The sequence below is a fragment of the Ranitomeya variabilis genome, chromosome 4 (genome assembly GCF_051348905.1).
Source record: "Ranitomeya variabilis isolate aRanVar5 chromosome 4, aRanVar5.hap1, whole genome shotgun sequence".
Classification (NCBI taxonomy): domain Eukaryota; kingdom Metazoa; phylum Chordata; class Amphibia; order Anura; family Dendrobatidae; genus Ranitomeya; species Ranitomeya variabilis.
In genome coordinates, this window is record NC_135235.1 from 441,460,731 (window position 1) to 441,481,547 (window position 20,817).

General features: G+C 44.4%; 1 protein-coding gene across 4 annotated transcripts in view; it reads left to right on the forward strand.

Moving 5' to 3' along the window:
• Positions 1–20,817, forward strand: part of CCDC40 (coiled-coil domain 40 molecular ruler complex subunit) — a 49,004-nt gene that overhangs the window by 20,849 nt on the left and 7,338 nt on the right. For all 4 annotated transcript variants that reach the window (XM_077251472.1, XM_077251475.1, XM_077251471.1 and 1 more), the window contains exons 10-16: positions 9,312–9,555; positions 11,527–11,709; positions 11,956–12,201; positions 13,863–14,076; positions 16,318–16,487; positions 16,564–16,655; positions 19,540–19,660. In XM_077251472.1, coding sequence (XP_077107587.1) covers positions 9,312–9,555; positions 11,527–11,709; positions 11,956–12,201; positions 13,863–14,076; positions 16,318–16,487; positions 16,564–16,655; positions 19,540–19,660 — 1,270 coding nt within the window. The remainder of the gene's footprint in view (positions 1–9,311; positions 9,556–11,526; positions 11,710–11,955; positions 12,202–13,862; positions 14,077–16,317; positions 16,488–16,563; positions 16,656–19,539; positions 19,661–20,817) is intronic.

Consider the following 20,817-nt stretch of genomic DNA (forward strand, 5'->3'; position numbering starts at 1 on the left):
AGAGACAGGGATTCTGAACATCAGAAGGAAGCTGTTAACACCGTTCTGATCAGATCCAAACAGTGTAAGGATTTCTCTGCAGGAATGCAAGAAGAAGGGTAGAGGGAAGGAAGAACAATCTCTTTGTTAAGGTGGGAGGAAGTAACCTCCTTGGGAAGGAGCTAAGGCATCAGATTACAACATCACATTGTAGAGGTGAAGGACAAGAAAATGAGAGCTTCTTGACAGAGCCGCTAGTTCTGTTACTCGTCTGATGGAAGTAATGACAATCTGAAATGCCACCTTCCAGGAAGGTCATTGCAGAATGTAAAGTCTAAAGTACCAACGTAAGGTGGATCGATCTCCATGGGTTCAGCTATTCTAGGAGGACATTTTGAAGACATTTCAGGATGAAAGACATGGGAATCAAGTGTTTTTCCTTACACGGTTTTTCAAAATGCAGGTTCACTCAGATGGCGAGGGAAGTCAAGTCATCAAGTCAAAACCGTAAAGCTCTACCAGCGAGATCATCTTTGATCCAACTGGATAAGCCTGCATAGAAATCAGCCAGGGAAACATTGTTCCTTTACAGCCTGGACAGGCTCCCAATGACTTATGGCAAGTTGCTTTACCAGTTGAAGCAGATCATCCATATCACACAGCAATGGAGTTGTGGCTGCTGCATCTTTGGAATCAATGGTCTTGGGATTCTGTCAGGCTCACCTGGGCAGGTGGATCCTCTAAGCCTCAAGTCCGGGTCCGCACAAGAATGATGGCACATGGGAAGCAAGGACGTGTCATACTCAAGAATCTCAGGAGCAGCAGAACGGGTGAAGTGGAATCCACAAAGGGTGTAAGCAACTTGAAGCACAGTATGACCAGAAGGTGGAGCACTCCAAAACATAGAAGTCTGAAGTCTCAGTCCCAAAACACAGGTGTGTGTCTAAATGTGCCTTAAATAATCCTAGGAAGATGATGTCATTGATTCACACCGGGCAATTTGCAAAACCTGACATGGAGCCCAACAAAGTGCAGTGAAGTCCGGGATATCCATCACATGTGTGTATTAGATATGCCGCCTTCATGTAGAGGTTGTAGCTCACAGTGCAGACAAGACTGTCAACAATCTCTCTCAGCTTTTGTAGCTTGATAAGAAACCAGGTCTGAATCTGAATCAGGGTCTTGATCCGTTACCTGATGTGACTGAGCCTCCAAGAGTGAGCGCGTGATGGTGAGTGTGGTCTCGGAATCATAGCAAGAGATGGAGAGCTGGATGAAAAAGTCACTCTATGCCGCTTGGACTGCTGACATGCTCTGCCATGCTGGTGCAAAGTGGCTGGTGGGTCTGGCTCACTCTGGGCAGTGGTAGACATGGGTAGCACTCCATGATAGTTACCAGGGTCTGTGATACCTTGGTCAAATCTGACGGATTAACAAAGCAAAAAATAGGTAGGAGGATATAAGAATGTCTAATATAGAAATAAAACCCCCAAGTATAAATTGATTCTTTATTAGTATTGATTAAGAAAAACAAATATATCGTCCCAAACAAAAAAATATAGGTAAGTTGCCCAAAACATCACAACAGACTACCAATACTCAGTAAAAGGGCAAGAGGGACAAGAGGAAGGACAATACTTTCCCCAGATACTAAACACTGTAGGTAACCCTTGCTAACCACGGAGTTTGGAACCCTATAGAAGAACCCAAGAAATTGTACCCCCGCTCGCCATCGTTTTAACCTGGAAGGCCCTAGGGAGCGCTGAGCATGAGTAATAAACCCCTTATGTAGAGATACTATTAATTATGAGGAGAAAAAAAAGCAATATCCAAAAGTGGTAATAGTGCTAGTGCAGCAGCCTCATTATAAAGAGCTAATAGTGCCAGTGCAGCAGCCCCATTATAAAGAGCTAATAGTGCTAGTGCAGCAGCCCCATTATAAAGTATTAATAATTCTAGTACAACATCCCCATTATAAATTGCTAATAGTGCTAGTGCAGCAGCCGCATTGTAAAGTGCTAATAGTGCGAGTGCAACAGCCGCATTATAAAGTGCTAATAGTGCTAGTGCCGCAGCCCCATTATAAAGTGCTAATAGTGCTACTGCAGCAGTCCCATTATAAAGTTTTAATAGTGCTAGTGCCACAACCCCATTATAAAGTGCTAATAATGCTAGTGCCACAGCCCCATTATAAAACACTAATAGTGCTAGTGCAACAGTGCCATTATAAAGTGCTAATAGTGCTAGTGCAGCAGCCCTATTATAAAGTGTTAATAGTTCTAATGCAGAAGCTCCATTATATCGTGCTAATAGTGCTATAGTGCTGCCACCCCATTATCAAGTGTTAATAGTTCTAGTGCAGCAACCCCATTATAGAGTGCTAATAGTGCTAGTGCAGCAGCCCCATTTTAAAGTGCTAATAGTGCTAGTGCCACAGCCCCATTATGAAGTGCTAATAGTGCTAGTGCAACAGCCCCAGTATAAAGGACTAATAGTGCTAGTGCTGCCACCCCATTATAAAGTGCTAATAGTGCTAGTGCTGCCGCCCCATTATAAAGTGCTAATAGTGCTAGTGCCACAGCCCCATTATAAAGTGCTAATAGTGCTAGTGCTGCCGCCCCATTATAAAGTGCTAATAGTGCTAGTGCCACAGCCCCATTATAAAGTTCTAGTGCAGCAGCCTCATTATAAAGTGTTAATAGTTCTAGTGCCACAGCCCCATTATAAAGTGATAGTGCCACAGCCCCATTATAAAGTACTAATAGTGCTAGTGCTGCCACCCCATGATAAAGTGCTAATACTGCTAGTGCAGCAGCCCATTGTAAAGTGCTAATAGTGCGAGTGCAGGAGCCCCATTATAAACTATTAAAAAATTCTAGTACAACATCCCCATTATCAAGTGCTAATAGTGCTAGTGCAGCAGCCCCATTATAAAGTGCTATTAGTGCTAGTGCAGCAGCCGCATTATAAAGTGCTAATAGTGCTAGTGCCACAGCCCCATTAAAGTGCTAGTGCCACAGGCCCATTATAAAGTACTAATAGTGCTAGTGCTGCTACCCCATTATAAAGTGCTAATAGCACTGCCACCCCATTATAAAGTGCTAATAGTGCTAGTGTCACAGCCCCGTTATAAAGTGCTAGTAGTGCTAGTGCCACAGCCCCATTATAAAACACTAATAGTGCTAGTGCTGCCACCCCATTATAAAGTATTAATAGTGCTAGTGCTATAGTGCTGCCACCCCATTATAAAGTGCTAGTAGTGCTGCCACCCCATTATAAAGTGCAAATAGTGCTAGTGCAGCAGCCCAATTATAAAGTGCTATTAGTGCTAGTGCCACAGCCCCATTAAAGTGTTAGTGCCACAGGCCCATTTTAAAGTACTAATAGTGCTAGTGCTGCCACCTCATTATAAAGTGCTAATAGTACTGCCACCCCATTATAAAGTGCTAATAGTGCTAGTGCTGCCACCCCATTATAAAGTGCTAATAGTGCTAGTGCTATGGTGCTGCCACCCCATTATAAAGTGCTAATAGTGCTAGTGCAGCAGCCCCATTATAAAGTGCTAATAGTGCTAGTGCTGCCACCCCATTATTAAGTGTTAATAGTTCTAGTGCAGCAACCCCATTATAGAGTGCTAATAGTGCTAGTGCAGAAGCCCCATTATAAAGTGCTAATAGTGCTAGTGCAGCAGTCCCATTATAAAGTAATAGTGCTAGTGCAACAGCCCCATTATAAAGAGCTAATAGTGCTAGTGCAGCCGCGGCATTATAAAGTGCTAATAGTGCTAGTGCAGCAGCCCCATTATAAAGAGCTAATAGTGCTAGTACAGCAGCCCCATTATAAAATGGTAATAGTGCTAGTGCTGCCACCCCATTATAAAGTACTAATATTGCCAGTGCAGCAGCCCCGATATAAAGTGGTAATAGTGCTAGTGCTGCCACCCCATTATAAAGAGCTAATAGTGCTAGTTAAGCAGCCCCAATATAAAGAGCTAATAGTGCTAGTGTAGCAACCCCATTATAGAGTGCTAATAGTGCTAGTGCAGCAGCCCCATTATAAAGTGCTAATAGTGCTAGTGCTGCAGTCCCATTATAAAGTAATAGTGCTAGTGCAACAGCCCCATTATAAAGAGCTAATCTTGCTAGTGCAGCCGCCGTATTATAAAGTGCTAATAGTGCTAGTGCAGCAGCCCCATTATAAAGTGGTAATAGTGCCAGTGCAGCCGCTGCAATATAAAGTGCTGAGAGTGCTAGTGCAGCCACCCCATTATAAAGAGCTAATACAGTAGTGTTAGTGCCACAGCTCCGTTATAAAGTGCTAATAGTGCTAGTGCAGCAGCCCCATTATAAAGAGCTAATAGTGCTAGTGCAGCAGCCCCATTATAAAATGGTAATAGTGCTAGTGCTGCCCCCCCATTATAAAGTACTAATATTGCCAGTGCAGCAGCCCCAATATAAAGTGGTAATAGTGCTAGTGCTGCCACTCTGTCACAGCTTTAGGAACTCCTAAAGTGAACCCGCAGACCCACGACAACAAACCTCCCAAGGGTGGGCTGGCATGGTGGACCACCCCCAATACAGAGAGTGTTAGGGGCAGGCCCGAGGGAGACTATTGCCACAGAAGCTGATACCCGGGGACAGGAAGTAGGAGCGGAAAAGACGCAGAACTGGCTATGACGGAGACACAGGACAGACTGGCAATGACAGACTAAGATTAGGTAGAATATGGCGGACGCCCAAGACCAACTGGGTATAGCGAAGACACAGGACAGGCAGGGTGTGGTGGACACACAGGACAGAGCAAGGTACGGCGGACGCACAGGACAGAGCAAGGTACGGCGGACGCACAGGACAGAGCAAGGTACGGCGGACGCACAGGACAGAGCAAGGAACGAAGGGGCCTGGGTCAAATGAGGACAAATGACAATCAGGCAAAGAGCCAGAGGAAGTGTTACCTTAAATAGACCGAGTGCTGCAGGACTTCTGGGTCAAGATCCTCCAGAGTCATAGAGCGGAGAAACGGAGCATCTGCAGAGCAAAGGAAGGAAGTGCGCATGCGCAGAAGGAGTTGGAGAGAGGAGTGCGCACGCACACCTGACGGGAGCCAGGGACCGGCGGCAAGACTGGAGGAGTAGAGACCGAAAGGCGCGCGCACACCGCAGGAGTGCGCCGGGTCGGGTAAGTATGCCGGCGAACAGAAAGGTGAGTAGCAGGCGCGGCGGCGCTGAGCGGCGGCGTGACACACCCCATTATAAAGAACCAATAGTGCTAGTGCAGCAGCCCCATTATAAAGTGGTAATAGTGCTAGTGCTGCCACCCCATTATAAAGAGCTAATAGTGCTAGTACAGCAGCCCCATTATAAAGAGCTAATAGTGCTAGTGCTGCCACCCCATTATAAAGTGCTAATTGTGCCAGTACTGCAGCCCCAATATAAAGTGCTAATAGTGCTAGTGCAGCCGCCCCATTATAAAGTGCTAGTGCTGCCACCCCATTATATAGTGCTAGTGCTGCCGCCCCATTATAAAGTGCTAGTGCAGCAGCCCCATTACAAAGAGCTAATAGTGCTAGTGCTGCCACCCCAGTATAAAGTGTTCATAGTGCAATTGCAACATCCCTATTATAAAGTGCTAATAGTGCTAGTGCCATAGCCCCATTATAAAGTGCTAATAGTGCTAGTGCAGCAGCCCCATTATAAAGGACTAATAGTGCTAGTGCTGCCACCCCATTATAAAGTGCTAATAGTGCTAGTGCAACAGCTCTATTATAAAATGCTAATAGTGCTAGTGTAGCAGCCCCATTATAAAGTGCTAATAGTTCTATTGCTGCCACCCCATTATAAAGTGTTAATAGTTCTAGTGCAACATCCTCATTATAAAGTGGTAATAGTGCTAGTGCAGCCACCCCATTATAAAGTGCTAATAGTGCTAGTGCTGCCGCCCCATTATAAAGTGCTAATAGTTCTAGGTCTGCAGCCCCATTATAAAGTGCTAATAGTGCTAGTGCTGCCACCCCATTATAAAGTGCTAATAGTGCTAGTGCAGCAGCCCCATTATAAACAGCTAATAGTGCTAGTGCTGCCACCCCAGTATAAAGTGTTAATAGTGCTAATGCACCATCCCCATTATAAAGTGCTAATAGTGCTAGTGCCACAGCCCCATTATAAAGTGCTAGTGCCACGGCCCCATTATAAAGTAGTAATAGTTCTAGTGCCACAGACCCATTATAAAGTGGTAATAGTGCTAGTGCTGCCACCCCATTATAAAGTGCTAATAGAGCTAGTGCAGCAACCCCATTATAAATTGCTAATAGTGCTAGTGCAGCAGCCCCATTATAAAGTGCTAATAGTGCTAGTGCTGCCACCCTATTATAAAGTGCTAATAGTGCTAGTGCAGCAGCCCCATTATAAACAGCTAATAGTGCTAGTGCTGCCACCCCATTATAAAGTGCTAATAGTGCTAGTGCAACATCCCCATTATAAAGTGCTAATAGTGCTAGTGCCACAGCCCCATTATAAAGTGCTAGTGCCACAGCCCCATTATAAAGTGCTAATAGTGCTAGTGCAACAGCCCCAGTATAAAGGACTAATAGTGCTAGTGCTGCTGCCCCATTATAAAGTGCTAATAGTGCTGGTGCAGCAGCCCCATTATAAAGTGCTAATAGTGCTAGTGCAGCAGCCCCATTATAAAGAGCTAATAGTGCTAGTGCAGCCACCCCATTATAAAGTGTTAATAGTTCTAGTGCAACATCCCCATTATAAAGTGTGAATAGTGCTAGTGCCACATCCCCATTATAAAGTGCTAATAGTGCTAGTGCTGCCGCCCCATTATAAAGTGCTAATAGTGCTAGTGCCACAGCCCCATTATAAAGTGCTAATAGTGCTAGTGCTGCCGCCCCATTATAAAGTGCTAATAGTGCTAGTGCAGCAGCCTCATTATAAAGTGCTAATAGTGCTAGTGCTGCCGCCCCATTATAAAGTGCTAATAGTGCTAGTGCCACGGCCCCATTATAAAGTGCTAATAGTTTTAGTGCTGCCACCCCACTATAAAGTGTTAATAATGCTAGTGCAGCAGCCCCATTATAAAGTGCTAATAGTGCTAGTGCAGCAGCCTCATTATAAAGTGCTAATAGTGCTAGTGCTGCCGCCCCATTATAAAGTGCTAATAGTGCTAGTGCCACGGCCCCATTATAAAGTGCTAATAGTTTTAGTGCTGCCACTCCACTATAAAGTGTTAATAATGCTAGTGCAGCAGCCCCATTATAAAGTGTTAATAGTGCTAGTGCCATAGCCCCATTATAAAGTGCTAATAGTGCTAGTGCAGCAGCCCCATTATAAAGAGCTAATGGTACTAGTGCTGCCACCCCATTATGAAGTGTTAATATTTCCCAATTAACTAAGTCTGGAATTGGGCAGGTTAAAGGGAATCTGTCACCTCATTTTTCGCCTATAATCAGCGGCCATCGCCATCAGGTGCTTATCTACAGCATTCTGTAATGCTGTAGATAAGCCCCCGATGTATCCTGAAACATAAGAAAAACAAATTATATTATACTTACCCAGGGGCGGTTCCGATGCGGTCCGGTCAGATGGGCGTCGCGATCCGGGTCCGTGCCTCCTATCTTCATATGATGACTTCCTCTTCCTTGCTTCCTACCGTGGCTCCGGCGCAGGCGTAATTATCTGCCCTGTTGAGGGCAGCGCAAAGTACTGCAGTGCGCAGGCAGCGGGAAAGGTCAGAGGCCCAGCGCCTGCGCACTGCAGTACTGTGCTCTGCCCTCAACAGGGCAGATAATTACGCCTGCGCAGGAGCCGTGGCAGGAAGACAAGAAGAGGAAGTAATCGTATGAAGATGGGAGGCCCCGGACTGCGACGCCTATCGGACCGGACCGCAGTGGGACCTCCCCTGGGTGAGTATAATATAACCTGTTTTTCTCATTTTTCAGGTTATATCGGGGGCTTATCTACAGCATTACAGAATGCTGTAGATAAGCCCCTGATGGCGGTGGCCGCAGTTTATAGGGCCAAAATTAGGTGATAGATTCCCTTTAATCTTTGCGAAGGACGAATTAATCAAGCCGCATACAAGGTTATCCTGGAATAAGGGTACCGTCACACAGTGCAATTTTGATCGCTACGACGGCACGATTCGTGACGTTCTAGCGATATCGTTACGATATCGCTGTGTCTGACACGCTACTGCGATCCGGAACCCCGCTGAGAATCGTACGTCGTAGCAGATCGTTTGAAACTTTCTTTTGTCGTCTAGTGTCCCGCTGTGGCGGCATGATTGCATTGTGTGACACAGGTTGTATACGATGTGCGCACAGTAACCAACGGCTTCTACATCGCAAATACGTCATGAAATTATCGCTCCAGCGCCGTGTATTGCAACGTGTGACCGCAGTATACGACGCTGGAGCGATACTTATACGACGCTGCAACGTCACGAATCGTGCCGTCGTAGCGATGAAAATGGCACTGTGTGACGGTACCCTTACAGTTGATTCCTTCTGCCCAGGCAATGTTCCCCTTTGATTCCTTCTGCTCAGGACTGTCTTTTTTCCAGCAGGACAATGCGCCATGCCACACAGCTAGGTCAATCAAGGTGTGGATGAAGGGCCACCACATCAAAACCCTGTCATGGCCAGCCCAATCTCCAGACCTGGACCCCATTGAAAACCTCTGGAATGTAATCAGGAGGATGATGGCTAGTCACAAGCCATCAAAGAACTGCCTACATTTTTGCGCCAGAAGCAGTGTGAAAGACTGGTGGAAAGCATGCCAAGACGCATGAAAGCTCTTCCTGAGTTAAAACATTAGTATTGTTGTTTCTAAATGATTATGAACTTTTTTTTTGCATTATTTGAGGTCTGCAAGTAATGCATTTTTTTGTTATTTTGACCATTTTTCATTTTTAGACAATATATACAAAATTTATTGCTTGGAAATTCTGAGACATGTTGTCAGTAATTTATAGAATAAAAGAACAATTTACATTTTAGTCGAAAATATACCTATAAAGAGAAAAATCAGAGAAACTGAACATTTTGCAGTGGTCTCTTAATTTTTACCAAAGATGTAAGTCGTGTACAGAGCCATACCAAAGCTCTTTACACCGTGTAGTGGCCGTTTTCAGGTACTGCAGCTCATTAACTTAGCTTGGAGCTGAGCTGCAATACCGTAAACTGCCACTACACATTTTAAGGAGCTGTGCTATCCCAGCTCTGTCCGCAGTGTACTTCTAGCTGTTGATCGATGGGGGTGTCGGGTGTTGGAGGCAGAAAATGTGCAAATTGTTAAACAAAGGCAATGGCCATTTTTTTTTCCTTTTCAGCCTGGCACAGCAGGAATTGCTCTCCATGGAGACAGAGATAGATGGCTATAAGAAGTCTGTTACGAAGGAAGAGGAAAAACATGAGAAACTTGCTTTTATGATTAATCGTGCAGAGAGTGACGCAGCCATGAGCAAAAAGCTGATTTCTCAGTGTCAGGCTAAGCAGGAGGCACTGAGAGTAGAGTTCAGCACGTACATACGTATGCTGGAGGAGACCGAGCAAGCGCTGAGCCGGGTGACCACAGTACGTATGCTTCTACGTGGTGTTGAAAATGACGAACTCAAAGTTATAATCAATGAGTAGTGGGCAGTACAATTGGAAAGCCGAGGCAGTCATTCAGTTCTTCACCGAGTTTTACCACTCAGGAGTGTCACTGAGAGACAGGTATTTTACAGAATCAGTTCATCCGATGCCATTACTATTTATTTATAGCAGTGACCCCTCCATCCACTCCAGGAGACACATCAGAGCCTCATGGATTTTCCCAAGTAGTCACAGCAAGGTCAGCTTCCTTCCAGGGTTCCCCCTCTGCTTAATGCCTCTGCCATGCCTTTCCTCTAATAGATACTTCATGCCAACTTGTGCCCTCTATAACAGGAGTGCCTTCTGCCCCTAGTACACTAGGACCAACCTTCTCCCTATAGTAGTCACATCACGGCCTCTTGATATTCCGCCAGTAGACACGACAGTAGTATTGGGGCTCGCTCAGATGCTCGTATAACCAGGGCTGTGGAGTCGGTAAGCCAAACCTCTGACTCCGACTCCTACTCTGACTCCATCAAAATGGGCTTCGACTCCGACTCCACAGCCCTGCCAGGGTGGTGGAGTTGGTAAGCCAAACCTCCGACTCCTCAATTTCCATGACACCAATTCCAGCAAATGGGCTCCGACTCCACAGCCTTGCGTATAACTGCTATCCAATGTTTCATCGGACCAATGTTCTATTATGGGGCAGTGTGGCTCTGCCATTCTGTCATCTGAGTGCAAACTCAAACAATGGAAAAGATGGAGAAATTAAGTTCTCCATCTTGTCCAGACCTGCGCTCCTATTCTCGCAGATCACAGAAAACAGACCCTCTGATCAAACGCGAATCAGAGTTTGAGCCGAGTGTCATTACCATAATTGAGCGGATTCTCTTGCATGAGAGAACATACACTCGTCTGACCCCGGCATTAGGAAGGTTCTCCTGTTCCCTGTATACTCACCCCCAGCACACTTCTACGGGCAGAACGATATGAGTGGGTAGCGAGTGCACTTCATTGCTGCTTGTAGCTTCTTGCGCCAATATCAGTCTTTGCTATAAGGGTGCCCCCCTTAGCCATGCCATAATGGAGCTGGGTTTTGTCTGTGGCGGCCTCTCATTGTGCATCTGGCAATGGATGGAACAATTAGGCTGGTGCTTCAGCCGGCAGCTATTCCTTATGACCCTCCCCATATGGGCTGAAAATGTGTGTTCTAAATGAGAAAAGGAGACACTGCCAGACACTCCTGACTCTTACGTCGGCTATTTAGGACAGCGATCATCTAGTGTAGCCATGAAGGGTATTTGCTGAGGACTTTCCAGATTTTTAAAAAGTCTCATCTGCATGTCACAGATGTTTTTGGACAGAAATTGACCTGTGATTTGGATTTGGCAATTTTGTCCTTTGTAATTCATGGGTTAAATTCTGTGGCGAAAATCCAAATGCAGATTTGTCTGTAGATATTCTGCTGAAAATCTGTGTCGGATCCACGACGTGCAGATACACTGACTTTCTCATGTCCGTTGTTAACGAGCGACAGCTCTGCAGCTTTCTTCTTGGCAGTGGGTGGTACGCTTTTCAAGATTGACAGTTCAGTCCGGCGGCAGAAGTGAGCTGCCGGTCCAGACTATGCGCTGTCCCATGCTGGAAGCAGAGGAAGCTTCGCCCCTGAAACATAGAAGGCGCTCAGGACGACTGAAGCTGTGATCTGGGCAGCTCGGAAGCTTTACAGAAAAGAGCTTGCCAGCCCTGGTAGACTGCAGAGGTGGCGGGTAGCATAGGCAACCAACTGTAGGCTAGAATGAAAAATCCCTCCCTTCTTGGGAACAGAGATAAATTGAAAAGTTGCTTCTTTTACCAAGAAGAGACAACTCCTTAAGCTAGGGCTTGTCTTGTCTTATCGTCATCGCTACATGTTTTACTTTTATACAAGTGATAAAGATTTACCAATCCACTATGAACTGTCTTCAGGAAAGAGCTGGACGTTGGACTGAGCTCAGCTCTCTGCGGAAGCAGATTGAGAAGGAATCCCAAATGAAAGGAACCCTGGAAACTCAGATAATGGAAAAGCTTCAAGAAAAGATGACATCTGACAAAGCTGCAAAATATTCCTCCCTCCTGACTGAGAAACTACAGGGAAGAAAGCTGGAGCTGGTACGTGACGTCAGTGCGACCACAGCTGGAAGCCCCTGCCCATGGTGGCTTTTTCTCAGCTGTTGTGCCATGCCAAGTATTTTATGTCTGTCACCTTAGATTAATCAGTTAATGCCCGCATAGCATTACTTGCTACAACCATTGTATTTCACAGAAGAATGTTTTAATTAATCATTATTTTACTAGTTGCATTCCCTTTGCCGGACTACGCTGCAATTGATAGTGCACATTTCTCTGCTTATGCAGGAGATAGATTATACGAAGATGGAGAACGAGACTGCTCAGGTACAACTGGAGCTTAATCACAGCTCGTCACGTATCCAAGCTGTAAAGAGGACACTGGCGGAGCTGGATAACAAAATTAATGCCACCAATGAGCTGATCTCTCGCAGCCAGAGCGAGATCGCAAAGCGTACCATGGCAATCGAGAGGAAGCAAGCCAGCATTAATTTATACAGCAAGCAAATTGAGACCACTCTGGCAGAAATTGGGGTATGTCATTTTAGAAAACCGTGGTAAAGTATATTTCCCTACATAAAATATTTCTAAAAATATTATGTACCTATATGTGATTCTCCATAATGTGGTTGTAATTCACCACGAGTTAATATATTGGGATCTAAACCAATAATATTTTACGTGCACGTGGTCCAAATCAATTTTTAGGACACGGTCCAGTGACCAGGTTGCTAATCTGTGGCCATTGGACAGGAGCCATGAGAACGGCTTCCCAGCGTCAGCGGCTCTGCATTTGTTTAACCTGCCTAGCGTGATGTCATGTGCATCATGCCGCCACAGTGACATCATGCCAGGCTAGCCAATCAGAAAAGGAGTCTGGGATCCCTCCAGGCAAGTGGTGGTTTGCAGGACTCCCCTCCCACTGCCTTGACTGTTGAACTGGGTACTGCAACTCAGTCCGCGCCATATCTATTTTTAAGGGGTCCTGTAAGCATTAGTGATGAGCGCGAGTGCTTGTTACGCAAGTTTGCCTAGGGTGCTCGGGCTAGGGATTGCCTAGTAAGCATATTTTACATATTGAATTAGATAAATGGCTCTCTAGGCAATTTTCCTCAAATAGAAATGCTACTTTTTTTTTTCTAGAGATTCAATTTGCCAGTCATAAGAAATCTAATGTAGAAGTTATATGCAAATCATGGAGGTGCGCTTAGGCATGTAGAGTCCAGTGACGTGCTCTCCCAGTCTGATTTGCTTATGGCTTCTACTCTAGAGTTGAGCGAATTTGATCGGGTTCCTGTTTATTTGGCAAGCTATAGCGCTTACTGAATAAGCTGCAGAGGGAACCCAGATACATGGAGCGCGCCGTCTGATCGGTGCCGCAGCTGCATGTGTCGCGGCTGTGACAGTCACAATACACAGGCTCTCCATGCATGTTTTGTTACAGTGACACAGCCGCGATACATGCAGCTGCAGCGCCGGACAGCTGATCAGCCGGCGAGCTCCAGGTATCTGGTTTCCCTCTGCAGCTTATTATGTAAGCGCTATAGCTTGCCAAATAAGCAGGGACCTGATCAAATGCGCTCATCTCTATTCTACACTTTATTTCTCACGACTGTATTTATTTTTGGCAGCATTCTGGAGTACAAGCGTTTAAGTCATTTTTGCATTCTGTACACAGATGACAGACTTGAGGGTCTTCAGAGATCCCTGGCTAACATAACAATCAATCTGCATCTCACAGTTACATTGCAGAGCAGTGCGGCGACAGAGAGAGCCCCTTGGCCCAGTTACTAATCAACCACAATAGGGGTTAAGTTTCCGGGACTGATGGTGCAACTATAGTCCAAAGTAGACATTGCAAAATATAAATCCCGCTGATACATTTAACCTATTTTACATCGTATTAAAGTCATGTAACACATCAAAAGGTAGATTGGCACTCGCCTCCCAGAATAATGAAGCAGCTGCCTATTTTCTTTGCATGGTTAAGGTGTATATAAAAAGAGCGCTTTCTTAAGGTACCTTGAAAATAGATGTGTTTTATCATACTGGATGGTGAGTGCCAGTCTACTTTTTGATATGCTTCATTTTAGCTCAGTATAATATTGCGCACGTGTGAATACTGCCCAGCTCCTGCTAATAGTGCTGACCTTTTATCTATTACATGGATATTAAGTTATGTTTCTTGTCTGAAGGGTAAAGAACTAGGACCCCTGGAGATCCAGATAACTGCGCTGACCAAACAGATAGAAGAATGTCATTTGGATATTGCATCAGTCCAGCAGTATTGGCTCCGGCTGCAGACAGAGATGGTCAGGCTGACCAAGCAGAGAGAGGAGCAGGCTGCTTCAGTAGAGATGTTACAGCGAGAACTGACTATATTACAACAGAAAAAAGTCCGCACAGAAAGTGAGTCGCCCCAAAAAGGAACTGTAGCCAAGCCAGCAATGCACTTCTGCCACAATTCTGGAGTCATTTGCGCCAAATGTTTTCTTACATGATTTTTTTTTGGCCAACTACAAGGTGATATAAAGTTAGACAAGCAAGTCTAATGATGTTCCGGGTATATCAAATAGCATAAACCACTAATAACATTGTCTAACCTAAGTTTGCACTGTAAAATTGGACAGTGTTGATATATTTGCCCAGGTATATATCTAATATATCTAATTAGATATAGATTCCAAATATGTACTGTAGGGGTTCACACTATTGGGGAGCTACTTGGACACACGAGGCACAGGGTTTTATATCAAAACAGCATGTAGATTATTGTCCATCATAAACTTTACAGCTCCAAAACAAAAACAGCCTTCCTTTAGTATCAATGGAAAACATAAACAAGATAATTGTATTGTGTGCAGGCAATCCAATAATAAGACGTTATGGTCATGTAATGACCTTCATCAGGCAGACAGATTGCAGTGTGCACAAGGATACAGGGAATATCAAATACTCTGGATAAGCAGAATGTGGGTCATTATATGACTGAAACCTCTTCTTTATTTTTGGATAGCCTGCACACAATAAAATTGTTTTCTTACACCTTTCTACAAGATTTACATGCTACTTGGGCACCATCTACAGGAGTGCCGTAATTACTATTTTGGATAACATAAACAGTCCTTTTCTTCACAACATAAATGTAGCAGCATCACAAACCTCAGTATTTCCAGCAGCAGCTCACACTTGTATTAAATGTGTTCACCAAGCAAACACCTCTCAATTTGGCTCCAGCACACCCCTCTGCAGAGCAGCCTAACCAGCAGCTCTGCCTTTCTCCAGTCTCCCCACACTCCACACTTCTGAGCTAACTCAGCTGCTGTTAATAGGCCTGTAACCCCTGGACTGAATCACAGGATCGACTTTTTCCCCAGCTAGGTTACTCCAAAAACCCGGGCCCAAAATCCATTCACATTAAACTCTCTCAGTAATCATGTGTTACTGGCACAGCTTACATTACTGACACACATCTACCAAACCCGCAAGAGAAATTAAGTTCAAGTGCTTTTCCTCTCTGAAGACGTAATTTGCATATTAAATTTCCCAGAGGAACATTGCACAGCGAATAAGCCTACTTACTTTGGCATGCCAGAGGCGGTATATCGTTGTCTGCAAGAAGAAACGTTACCCCTTAGACCTCAGTCCAGAGCCTCTCACCTAGCTAAATCAGTTCTCATGCTTTGCACTGACGAGGGGCAATACCCCGAAACACTGTCTGCAAATTGAGATTCTGATTTGACTTTTAACCTAAGTCACATTTCAAGGCTTGATAGTGACTTGTAGGATCGCTGCTTCCAGCAGGTGGTGCCATAGAGTTCAAGTCGTCTTCTTCTCTGAAGAGGCAATTTGCATATTACATTAAAGGCCCCGTCTCACTTAGCGACGCTAAAGCGATCCCAACAACGATACGACCTGTCAGGGATTGTTGCTGCGTCGCTATGTGGTCGCTGGTGAGATGTCAAACAGTGAGATCTTACTAACGATCGCAGCTGCGATCTCACTGTTTGACATCTCACCAGCGACCTGTAGCGACCTGTACAACGATCTCACATGGGAGCTATTATGACGATTCAGTGTCTGAGTCGTCAACGAGGTCGTTGGTAAGGTGTCAAACACAGCGATGTGTGCTACCCAGCGGGACCTCAACGATCAAAAAAAGGTCCAGGCCATTCCGACACGACCAGCGATCTCACAGCAGGGGCCTGGTCGCTGCTACGTGTCACACAAAGCGAGATCGCTACGGAGGTCGCTGTTGCGTCACGAAACTTGTGACTCAGCAGCGATCTCGCTAGCGATCTCGCTTAGTGAGACGGGGGCTTAACTAGAGGAGCATTGCATGGCTAATAAGCCTCCTTACCTTGGCAAGCCAGAGCTGATATGTCACTCTCCACAAGGAGAAACATTACCCCCTAAACCACTGTATATAATTTATATGATTCTAATTGTTACTATTGTTAATATTTTTATTATGCTAGAAAGTGAAAAATAAAGCATTTTTTCATTAAAAAAGAGGAGGACACATACTGGTGACCAGTAGGTCAAAGAATTCTGAAGTTACTGTGTCTCAGTTTTTCTTATATGCTGAACATTTCTAGTTTTCTTGCTTCATTGCTGAATCATGTCATCACAAACACTCTTTATTGGCAGATGATATTGAACAAGAGAAAAACGAGCAAAAGGATATTGAACATCACATGAAAAGCTTGAAAAATGACCTTCTGCGCCTAAACATGCTGCTCAGCAAGAAGTCAACCTCTAAGGACCATCTCCTGCAGCATAACCACCTGATGGAGAGCGAGTTCATGCGATCTCTTCGGGTAGGTGCCAGGAGGAGTACTCTGCTAGGTTAGGATGCGTAATAGAGGCCTCAACTCTTCACTTCTGTAATTTTAGGAGGCAGAAAAGGAGTCAATAGAAATGCAGGAGAACCTGGATAACGTGCAGGAGGAGAAAGAAAGACTTCTACATAGCCTGGTGGAAACTGAGTGAGTGTGAATGGTGGGAATAACCCCAGTAGCATTATATACAGTGTCATCTTTAACATTTTTTTAACTATTCACAATATATTTTAGTCCCCTTAGGGGACTATAACCTGCAATTGTCTGATCACTTCTGCTATATACAGCAATACCACAGTATTGGTACATATTGTAAAAATCACTGTCTCATTTGAAACCCAGCTCCGTAATGACAGGCATGGAGGTCTTCAACCGACCCCCGGCTGTTATAGCAACCCATTAGTGCCCCAAGATTATGTCACGGACACGCCAGTGGCATATAGAATGCTGCCCCCCTCCTCCTGCCAGATCACTATTGATGCCGCTGTCAGAGATTGGAGAAAATAATGTAATAATGGACTCAGGAAAAAGCAGGTCTCATCAAACTAACATGCCAATTTTGACATACAGAATGCTATGGATTTTGCAAAAAGCTTTGATATGTACTTAAAGGGAATCTGTGAACAGGTTTTTGCTATGTAATCTGAGAGCACCTATGATATAGTGGAAGAGATCCTGATTACTGGGATATGTCACTTATTAGACATTATTTTGACATTTCAATAAAAACAGTTTTATCAGCAAGAGATTATCACTCATGCCTCCTGGTACAACCCCACCCACACCACTGATTATTGGCTTTTTGTCAATATACAGTGTATTCAGGAGGCAGCCAATCAATGGTGTGGGCGGGGTTTTATAAGGCTCAACATTCCTTAATCTGCAGCTTAGAAAACTGATTCTATCTCAAGTAAACTAAGTGATGCATCACTGGAATCTGGGTCTCTTTCCTTACATCATGCTGCTGTCAGATCACATTGCAAAACCTGCTGACATAGTGGCTTTAACCCCTTCATGACCGGAGGTATTTTCATTTTTGCATTTTCGGTTTTTGCTCCCCTTCTGCCCAGAGCCTTAATGTTTTTATTTTTCCTTCAATATGGCCACGTGAAGGCTTGTTTTTTGCTGGACAAGTTGTACTTTTGAAAGACACCATTGATTTTAACATATTGTGTACTGGAAAACAGGAAAAAAATTCCAAGTGCGGTGAAATTGCAAAAAAGTGCAGTTCCACAGTTTGTTTTTTTTATTATACCATGTTCACTAAATGCTAAAACTGACCTGCCATTATGATTCTCCAGGTCATTATGAGTTCATAGACACCAAACATGTCTAGGTTCTTTGTTATTTAAGTGGTGAAAAAAAATCAAAGCTTTAGTAAAAAAAAAAATTGTGCCATCTTCCGATACCTTAAGCGTCTCCATTTTTTGCGTGCCGAGCTAATGTTTTTATTTATACCATTTTGGTGCAGATACAATCTTTTGATCGCCCGTTATTGCATTTTATTGCAATGTAGCAGCGACCAAAAAAAATGTAATTCTGATGTTTTTATTTATTTTTTTTTGTTACGCCGTTTACCGATCGGGTTAATTTTTTTTTTTATATTGATAGATCGGGCGATTCTGAACACGGCGATACCAAATAGGTGTATATTTGATTTTTTTTTATTATTGTTTTATTTTGAATGGGGTGAAAAGGGGGATGATTTCAACTTTTATATTTTTTTTTATTTTTTAATAACTTATTTTTTACTTTTTGCATGCTTCAATAGTCTCCATGGGAGACTAGGAGCTGCAGTTGTCTGATCGGCTCTGCTGCACACAGGCGATGATCAGATCACCTGTGTGTAGCAGAAATGCTCAGTTGCTATGATAACCATAAAGGTCTGCTGTAGACCTCTGGTTGTCATGCCAACCCATCGGTGACCCAGGATCACCGATGGGCAGCATTTCTGGCATGCTTGCCGAAAGCTCGAGTTAAATGCCATTGACAGCGGCAGTTAACAGCTGCGGGTGGATCGCAATTCCATCCACGGCTGCTAAGAGGCAAATGTCAGCTGTTCAAAGCAGCTGACATGTGCCGGTAAAGATGTGAGCTCACATCAAAGGGAGGGATTCCAACGTGGGGGTACTATTACGTCCAACATCAGAAAGGTGTTAAACTGAATCTGTCATCATGGAAATGCAGTTCAATCTACCGGGATAATATTATACACTCAATTACTGCCGTAAAAACAAACTGCCCAAAAGATGGTATAGTAAAATGAATAGTGTCATTCAATCAGGGCTGTGGAGTTGGTAAACGAAACCTCCGACTCCTCAATTTCTGTGACACCGACTCTGACTCCACCAAAATGGGCTCCGACTCCATGACTCTGACTCTACAGCATGCCAGGACTGTGGAGTCAGTAAGATAAACCTCCAACTCTGACTCCTCAATTTCCATGACTCCGACTCTGACTCCACCAAAATGGGCTCCGACTCCGAATCCACGACTCCGACTCCACAGCCCTGCATTCAATGCTACAACCCAAGCTGTCGTATGGTTATGTCAACAGGACATTGAAAACAGCTATGACTCTCAGAACAAGGGAAGAAAAAAACAAAAAATTCCATAGTCATTAAGGGGTAAAATAATCAGCACTGTGTTTCAGTTTCCATTTGGAATTTTTAACTTTTTTATTTTATTTTTTTTGCCGCTTGTGGTTGAGATGTAATTGCTGCTATTGTAATTTGCTGCCGATTTTCCATCTGCAAATCAAGACGCAAACTGTCAGGTGGGGGTCCTGGTAGTGAGACCACCACATTTGCTATAATTGAAAGAGCAGAAGCCTCCGTTCATTTTAACTATCGATCTAGCCCATGTTTGAGTGCCAGCTTTTGCACTTAGATATAACTTTTCTGCATACAGATCTCTACTCGAGTGCTAGAAGGAGCCAGGCTAGATTATACAAAATGGAATACACAATACATTTGGAAAAAACAAGTATTATGGTTATTTTTCCTTATGTGGATTTCTGCTCTTTTGACAGACACCAAATAATGCTTTGGGAAAAGAAAATTCAACTGGCAAAGGAGATGCGTAACGCAGTGGATTCTGAAACTGGCCAAGGAGAGATCAAAGCCATGAAAGCGGAGATCCACCGCATGCAGGTACAGGGGAAGCAAGGAAACATGAATATATGGTCTAGCACAAACCTAGACAAAGTGTGGCCTATGGGGCACATCCTGTCCTCTGGATGCTTCTGTGGGGCTGAAAATAGTGAGCCACGGGCAGCACCATGCGGCCGACGTCTTGATCACTGGTATCTGCATTCTCAGGATGCAGGTAGTGCTGAATATAATGGTGGTGGATGGAGCTGCCAACTCCTCCTTCCACCGTTCAGCATGTGCCACTAACACATGTGACAAAACACTCCGGGATCGCCTTTGCTGGGGTCAAAGGTCACGTGGTTTGTGCATTGAACTCTGAGGCGACAGCAGGTTTCCAAGTTAACTGACCTCAGGTCAGGTTTATTAAAGTGAAAGCAAATACAGAAAACAAAACATAAAAATAAATCCTAGCCTGTCCGGCGCTAACTAAACAAATACGTTGCTAACAACTGGGGGGGCTTCTCCCTCCCAGCTAACATTTCACAGATCATGAGCACAGCTCTCACTCACGTTTGTCTCACACAGACAGGCAATCTGTGTGCCCCAGGCTGACGCTGAAAACCCCCAGCTGGTCATCCTTTATTCCTACACTTATTAACCCCTGAGTATCCTGAAAATACTGAGCGGCCTAATTCACATAGGACAAGTACCTGGGCGAGATATACCTGCCCCCGACTACCAGACCGAGATGACTCTTACACCCAGTATATAGGGGAAGCTTTGCGTGGGCTCATACTGTATATTGGGGTTGTGTGTGTGGGCTGATATCTTATAAAGGGCGGCTGCGATGGGGCTCATGCTATATGTAGGGGAGGGCTGTATGGGGGCTCACTGTATATAGGGGATCTGTGCTGGGGCTCATACTGTATACAGGGGGCTGTGTGGGGGATCAAACTATATAACGTGGAACTATAAGGACCATCATACTGTGTGGAGGATCATACAGTGCAGGCAAAAAAAAAATCTTTTCGCTTCTGCTGCTGCAAAAAAAAAACCTTTATATGTTAAATCCACATCATAATTTCACTTCTTCTTAAAAGTGCACACAATGAGGGAGATAATAAAAACTGTCTAATAGCAAGACTGGCTTAGTTGCCAGTAAGAATAATGTAAGGGTGACATGACAGAATACTACTTGTATTGAAATAGCCACAATA